Here is a 7,885-nt window from a genome sequence, read left to right on the forward strand (position 1 = left end):
CACCAGGCCGGGGCCAGTGCTGTAAAAGTCCTGGCCCATGTGGAGGCCAGCCGCATCATTGGGGGGGCGGGGATCACCAGCAGATTGGCCTCTGCTGATCCGAGTGGGGACATATGGGGTGATGCGGTCCCGAAGGTACGAGGGTCCCAGGCCGCGCAATGCCTTAAAGCTGCTACTGGACTCAGATCTAACCCAGCTAACCTATACTTTTTTTGCACCGAACGATCTAGCTATGATTGTAACTTCATCCATCAGATGCTGGACCGCCTTTGTTGTAGAATCCCTCGCTAGGGGCCGGCCAGGCTGACATCTATTATTAGTGGCCTCCCCGGAGGATAGTTGGGGTTAAGTCGCCATCATGAATGATATTGCTGAATTTGTTGTATTTATGTGTTTTAAATATTTATTGGGATTTAAATTGTATCTTGTCCTATTGTTGTATAGCCGCCCTGAGCCCTTTGGGGATGGTGGGCAGGGAATACATTGGATGGATGGATGGATGGATGGATGGATGGATGGATGGATGGATGGATGGATGGATGGATGGATGGATGGATGGATGGATGGATGGATGGATGGATGGATGGATGGATGGATGGATGGATGGATGGATGGATGGATGGATGGATGGATGGATGGATGGATGGATGGATGGATGGATGGATGGATGGATGGATGGATGGATGGATGGATGGATGGATGGATGGATGGATGGATGGATGGATGGATGGATGGATGGATGGATGGATGGATGGATGGATGGATGGATGGATGGATGGATGGATGGATGGATGGATGGATGGATGGATGGATGGATGGATGGATGGATGGATGGATGGATGGATGGATGGATGGATGGATGGATGGATGGATGGATGGATGGATGGATGGATGGATGGCGTCATATAGTAATGAAAGGCCTCATGAGGCTCAGTAGCTTTGCCTGTTAATGGAACTTTTCACAGAAGTTCTTCCCGCTGATGCAATAATGTCAACTAAAGTCCCTCATTCTCTGGGAAAGTACTTCTGTTTAGGAAAATGGAATCCAAGTCAAGACCTCGAGAGTTGTTTAACCACCCCGCCCTCTCTTTTTTTGTATTCTGCTCCCAGGACATTTTTTGTCGAGTACCACTTTCCAGTGAAAGCTACAAAGAACGGAATAGGGCAGGTTGCGGTAACAACAGAAATCATTCGGGTCGCTTCGAGTAAAATCTCAAATGAAGGTGAGATATGGAGTTGGGGTGGGGTCATGAACAGTGGAATGTTCCCATTTGTCCCCCCCCCCCCCCCCCACACACACACATTTTTCACTGTAAGGAGTGTTGAAAGAAAAGAACATCATACTGTTTTGTTTTTTGATAAATATGCAAGCAGAATATCTTACACATACCCACTGTTGAACTATAGGACTTTTAAATATAGGTAGAGGCACTTTTTGGCTAATTGATAACAGTACCACGCTATTCTGCATTGGTCAGACCTCAGCTGAAATCCTGTATCCAGTTCTGGGCACCAGAATTCAAGAAGGATATTGACAAGATGGAACAAGTCCAGAGGAGGGCGACCAAAATGGTGACAGGTCTGGAATCCAGGCCCTATGGAGGAGAGACTTAGGGAGCTGGGGATGTTTAGTCTGGAGAATAAAAGCTTACATGGTGACACGATAGCCATGTTTAGATATTTGAAGAGATGTCATTGTAATTGGAGCAGCAGTGGCGTAGGAGATTAAGAGCTCGTGTATCTAATCTGGAGGAACCGGGTTTGATTCCCCGCTCTGCCGCCTGAGCTGTGGAGGCTTCTCTGGGGAATTCAGATTAGCCTGGGCACTCCCACACACGCCAGCTGGGTGACCTTGGGCTAGTCACAGCTTCTCGGAACTCTCTCAGCCCCACCTACCTCACAGGGGGTTTGTTGTGAGGGGGGAAGGGCAAGGGGATTGTAAGCCCCTTTGAGTCTCCTGCAGGAGAGAAAGGGGGGGATATAAATCCAAACTCCCTTCTTCTTCTAATATAACTTGAGACTCATCAAGAAACGAGGGCTCCAAGTAAATAAAATAAACCTTTCATTCCATTCCTTCTCATTGCAGTGGTGAAGTTTCAACAGCGGTATGTGTTCCCCATCCAGTTCAGCGGAACAGTGATCACCCACTGGTGGAACTCGGACCTTGCGTTTAATATCTACTTGAAAAAAGGCACGCAAAGGAAGGTACCTATTATTCATTTAGACCGACAGTGCTGTTGGGACACCTGGCACTCAGTAAACCACTGAAACAAAAAAGGGAGATCTTGACCTCAAGAAGGGGATGGTAAAGATTATAGGGAGCCAAAGGCAGTCTGTCTGTGAATACCAGTACGAAAAGTCAGAATCAGTGCAAGACCTCAGCCTCTATGCCCTGTTGTTGGTCCTCCAGAGGAGCTGGTTGGCCACTGTGTGAGACAGGAAGCTGGTCTAGATGGACCCTCCCTGGTCTGATCCAGCAGGGCTCTTCTGAGGTTCTTATCAAGGAAAGGCTTTGGCCTCTGTGCCCTTTTTGTTGGACCTTCAGGTTGGCCACTGTGTGAGACGGGAGGCTGGACAGGATGGACCCTCCCTGGTCTGAAACATTCACTTCTGCATGTTATTTCTGGTGGGGACAAGGATGAAGCTAGAACAGTGGTGGCGAACCTATGGCACGGGTGCCAGAGGTGGCACTCAGAGTTCTCTCTGTGGGCACGCACAAACAGAGTGCCCCCCCCCCCCCACACACACATCTAGGCTGTCCTGGGTAGCTGGGCTCGAATAATAGCATTAAACCAAAGACCTCGTTTTGGGGAAGCAGTGTAGGTAACCCTGTTAAACCCCACTGATTTTCATGCGAAAAACTAAAATGCGATCCTTTACCTGGGAGCAAGCTTGGTTGCTGGCAATGGGGCTTGCTTCTGAGTAAACCCTCCTAGGGGCGTGATTCACCCATTGGAAGAATTGCACAGTTGCTTCAAAGCAAAGCCACTGACTACCACCAAGCTTACTCCCGAGTAACGCACGCCTCGGAGCCAACCGTTTTTTCTAAACTAAAACCTCAGTATTCGGGTTACATTGCCGTGTTGGCACTTTGAGATAAATAAGTGGGTTTTGAGTTGCAGTTTGGGCACTCGGTCTCAAAAAGGTTCGCCATCACTGAGCTAGAAGCTTTACAAGGGAGTGGGAATGTGAAGGCCTAGAGGGAAAATGAGGGAAGGAAATGTAGCATTAATCAAGTGATCTGGGGTTGAGTTCTAGACATAAGAATTTCTGACACACACACACACACACACACCCCCGTCCCCGAAGTTTGAGGGATAAGTTGAGGGATAGTGGCCATTAAAATTCAGAGCAAGCCTTGACTTCCCCTTCACTATCATTCTTACCACCCTAGACATCTAAGGGATAACCTTCCCTTCAATCAACTTGTGAGGGCTAAGAGAAATGCTACTAGTGAATCGACTTTCTATTTGGAAGCAAAAAGTATTCTTACAAATTATAGAGCCAGGGGTTACCCTGAACCTGTATTGAAAACTGCATGGAGGAGAATCAGTGTCCTACCTCGCAGGGACCTATCGCAACCAAGACACAAGAAAAATAAACAGAATATATCTTGGGCTTTGACTTTTACACCTTTAGCACCAAGCATAAGAAATGTAATATCTAGACATTGGCATTTGTTATCGGATGTGCCTGGTTGCAAAAACTTGCCTAAGATAGGTTATAGAAAAACAGAGAGTTTAAAGGATAAACTGATCAGGTCTGATTACAGACCAGTAATACGATACATTCCTCCTACAGTTGGCCACTTCAAATGTGGACGTTGTGCAATATGTCAACAGTCTCAGAATACAAAAGAAGTGATTGATCCCAATACTAATTATAGGTGGCAGTTAAAACAATTTTCGAACTGTACAACGGCGAAATGTATATACTTAATACAGTGTAAGTGTGACTTTGTTTATATCGGAATGACCACTAGAAATTTGAAAGTGAGAATCATAGAACATAAATCAAACATCAGACTCCTTAAAATGGATGCACCTTTAGTGTCACATTTCGTGCAAGCTAAACATGATGACACAGATTTTACATTTGTAGTACTGTACCATTGTGACACTCCCTCATTCAAATCTATGGACTTGAAAAAACACTTGTTACAATGGGAGACCAAATGGATATACAGATTCAACAGCCACCAAGGTAACGGCTTGAACAAAGAAATAGATTTTTCATGTTACTTATGAGTCCCAATTGGTACATATGTCTTTAACAATTAAACGTAGCAAGCACAGCTGTTAAAACTGAATGTGAGGTTCATGGAGAAACCTATTTAATGGTACTGCAGAAGAATCCACAATACACTAGAAAGCCAGATGGGGAGGTTGATGAATGTGAAAAATTTTCACCAATAAATATTTGTAAGTATATAAATTATGTATAATATAGTTTTAGTTGAGATATTGTTAAAAATAGTAAAAAGTTTGATATTGTATTAATTCCTTTCAAAATATGTAAGATATATAAGGATAATTTAAGAAATATTTTTAAAATGTGTATAAAATTGATTTTAAATTGTACATAATCTTTAAATAATTAATATTGTTCTAAAAGTGGAATAATTAATTTAATTTTTAAATATTAATTATACAGACCCCGACTATGGCTGCTAAGATGTATAAGTAATCTGACGAAGATATTTCGAAAACGGTTAAAAAATAGCGCAGTCCGTTTATTATACACGGCGTTTACTTTAGTCTTGGAATCTTCAGAGACCAGACCATGAGATAACTGTATCGGCATAGGAAGTATTGTTATATACGGAGCTTACTTGAGTTTTGGAATCTCCAGAGACTGAAACAGGAGACAATTATCAACATAGGAAAGTGAAACTGAATCAACAAAGAACTGCACACAACGCATTGAAAGGGATACTTTATTGCGACAGTTGTAGCAGATAGCTACGGTTCTCAATATTAGAATATAGAAAAAATAATGTTGTAATTGTTGTAATTGTATTATATGTTAAATATACACATGCGCTTTATTGTTTAATACACTATACTGAGCACTGAAAGGTGGTGGTTGCAACGCGTTTCTTTTGTTGGTATATTCATGTCTGTCCCCAGACTTTGGCCTGCCCCACAAACCAGGTCTGTGTGAGGTTTTAATCCCAGCCCAACTGACTGTTTCCCTTCCCCAAATGAAACTGTGCACTGTGAACAGTTTGGCAGCTTTATTTCCGGAGCAGGTGGAATGTTGATAGACGTTCCATCCCTGCCCAGAGCCTGAAGCTTTGCTCTTCTCCTCCCCCATAATTCCCTTGTTTTCAGCCGTCGCTGATTGGCTCTGCAGCTTTTCCTCTGCGAGACGTAATTCAGTCCGAGCAGCTAGCCGTCAGTCGTGAGTTGCCCGTGGAAGAAGAAGATGGTGTGGCTCAGCTGGGACCTTTGAAGGTACATAAACTGCTCCAGTTCTGTTCGGAATTAAAATGTTTTCTTTCAGGGGGGCGGGGGCAGAGGTGGGATCCAACCAGTTCTCACCACTTCTCTAGAAGTGGTTACTAATTTTTTCTGAGTGCCGAGAAGGGGTTACTAAAGCAACCTCCCTGCCCAATAGGGACTGGAGGTGCGTGTGTGCGGCGGCCCCAATGTTTGAATCCCATCACCATCGCAACCTGTTAGTAAAATTTTTGGATCCTACCACGGGGGGGGGGGGGTGCCTGGTCTGGCAAGCCCACCGCAGGGTGGGGTGGCTTCCTTGAGAGGACTTATGAAGACCAGAAGAAGAAGAAGAGGAGGAGGAGGAGTTTGGATTTATATCCCCCCTTTCTCTCCTGCAGGAGACTCAAAGGGGCTTACAATCTCCTTTCCCTTCCCCACATCCCACAACAAACACCCTGTGAGGTAGGTGGGGCTGAGAGAGCTCCGAAGAACTGTGACTAGCCCAAGGGCACCCAGCTGGCGTGTGTTGGAGTGTGCAAGCTAATCTTAGTTCCCCAGATAAACCTTCACAGCTCAAGTGGCACAGCGGGGAGTCAAACCCGGTTCTCCAGATTAGAGTGCACCTGCTGTTGACCACTACACCACACTGGCAGGTTTCCTGATATTTAGCTGTTGTGAGTTTTCTGGGCTGTGCGGCCTGTTCTGGTAGTTTTTGCTCCTGATGTTTTGCTCACATCTACGCCCGCCACCTTCAGAGACATGTCTCTGTAAGTAGCCAGCCACAGATGCAGGGGAAATATTGGGAAAAACTACCAGAAGGCAGTCGCACAGCCCAGAAAACTCACAACAGCCAGTTGATTCCGGTCATGAAAGAACATAAGAACTAGCCTGCTGGATCAGACCAGAGTCCATCTAGTCCAGCTCTCTGCTACTCGCAGTGGCCCACCAGGTGCCTTTGGGAGCTCACCTGCAGGAGGTGAAAGCAATGGCCTTCTGCTGCTCCTGCTCCCGATCACCTGGTCTGTTAAGGCATTTGCAACCTCAGATCAAGGAGGATCAAGATTGGTAGTCATAAATCGACTTCATAAATCTGTCCAAGCCCCTTTTAAAGCCTTCAACAATAGCCTGATATTTCTCACTTTCTGGCCCAGGTGTCGTTGGAGCTTGCCGCTGACAGCAAAGATTTCTCCAGCACCGGTACCGTGCCAGCAAAAGTGGGGTCGCAAGCCCCAGTTTTCTCTGTCCGAAGCCCTGCAGGAAAGTTGAAAGAGGTCCCAGGGGCCGTCACGCCTGCCAAAAGCCCTCCGCTCCCAAAGCAGACCAGGTGCCAGCTCCACACCAAGACCCAAGAGGCTTTGCCCTCAGCTTCAGAAAAACTCCGCGTGGGGGCGAATCAGCAGCCGGGGCCGACGCCCGTGACCCGTAACTTGTTGGCCCAGGTGAGCGTGGCAGAAGAGGAGGCTTTGCTGCTGCACGTCCTGCTGATGGTGCCGGAAGGGAAGGACTTGGCCCCTGCAGACGCCGGCCTCCACGGCTCTTGCAACGTCTATTTAAACTGCAAGCTCTTCAGTACAGAAGAAGCAACAAGATCGGCTGTAGTGTGGGGTACAAGGCACCCCACCTTTCACTTTTCTCAGGTAAGCAAGCTATGGTCCCCAACCCTAACCCTTGGGGCTCTTCCAACTCTATTATTCTATGGTTCTAAACTAGGGGTCTGCAACCTGTGGCTCTCCAGATGTTCATGGACTACAAATCCCATCAGCCCCTGCCAGCATGGCCAATTGGCTGATGAGAATTGTAGTCCATGAACATCTGGAGAAGAAGAAGAGTTTGGATTTATATCCCCCCTTTCTTTCCTGCAGGAGATTCAAAGGGGCTTACAATCTCCTTGCCCTTCCCCCATCACAACAAACACCCTGTCAGGTGGGTGGGGCAGAGAGATCTCCAAAGAGCTGTGACTAGCCCAAGGTCACCCAGCTGGCATGTGTGGGAGCACACAGGCTAATCTGAATTCCCCAGGTAAGCCTCCACAGCTCAAGTGGCAGAGCTGGGAATCAAACCCGGCTCCTCCAGATTAGATACACGAGCTCTTAACCTCCTACGCCACTGCTGCTCCCTGCCGCAGGCTGCAGACCCCTGGTCTAGATGGAGGGAAAATAATTGTACCACTTTACTCTGCATTGGTCAGACCTCACCAATCGGCCATGCTGGCAGGGGATGATGGGAATTGTAGTCCATGAACATCTGGAGAGCCGCAGGTTGCAGACCCCTGTTCTAAACAGATGCAGGAGAACGGGGTGGGGGGAGAGTCATTTTGTGAATTTATTCCACTCAATGGTTCATAGAATCTAACCCTCCATCTACAGAGCACCTTGCTTATTAACGATCTGGCTGACTCTGCAGGTCACACCGATTTCCCTGATCTCGAAGCACCTGGAGAG

The 7,885-nt window shown here is 46.7% G+C and overlaps 1 protein-coding gene and 1 long non-coding RNA gene across 2 annotated transcripts in view; both read left to right on the plus strand.

Annotated features, from left to right (window-relative positions):
- The window catches only part of C2CD3 (C2 domain containing 3 centriole elongation regulator), a 127,801-nt gene that overhangs the window by 62,031 nt on the left and 57,885 nt on the right, over window positions 1-7,885 (plus strand). The window contains exons 11-15 of the mRNA XM_048493000.1: window positions 1,111-1,223; window positions 2,087-2,205; window positions 5,334-5,456; window positions 6,596-7,081; window positions 7,848-7,884. Coding sequence (XP_048348957.1) covers window positions 1,111-1,223; window positions 2,087-2,205; window positions 5,334-5,456; window positions 6,596-7,081; window positions 7,848-7,884 — 878 coding nt within the window. The remainder of the gene's footprint in view (window positions 1-1,110; window positions 1,224-2,086; window positions 2,206-5,333; window positions 5,457-6,595; window positions 7,082-7,847; window position 7,885) is intronic.
- Window positions 3,152-5,073, plus strand: LOC125430558. The gene is made up of 2 exons (XR_007244186.1): window positions 3,152-4,421; window positions 4,654-5,073. It is a non-coding gene; the product is annotated as an uncharacterized LOC125430558 (long non-coding RNA).

This window comes from Sphaerodactylus townsendi, linkage group LG04 (assembly GCF_021028975.2).
Source record: "Sphaerodactylus townsendi isolate TG3544 linkage group LG04, MPM_Stown_v2.3, whole genome shotgun sequence".
Classification (NCBI taxonomy): domain Eukaryota; kingdom Metazoa; phylum Chordata; class Lepidosauria; order Squamata; family Sphaerodactylidae; genus Sphaerodactylus; species Sphaerodactylus townsendi.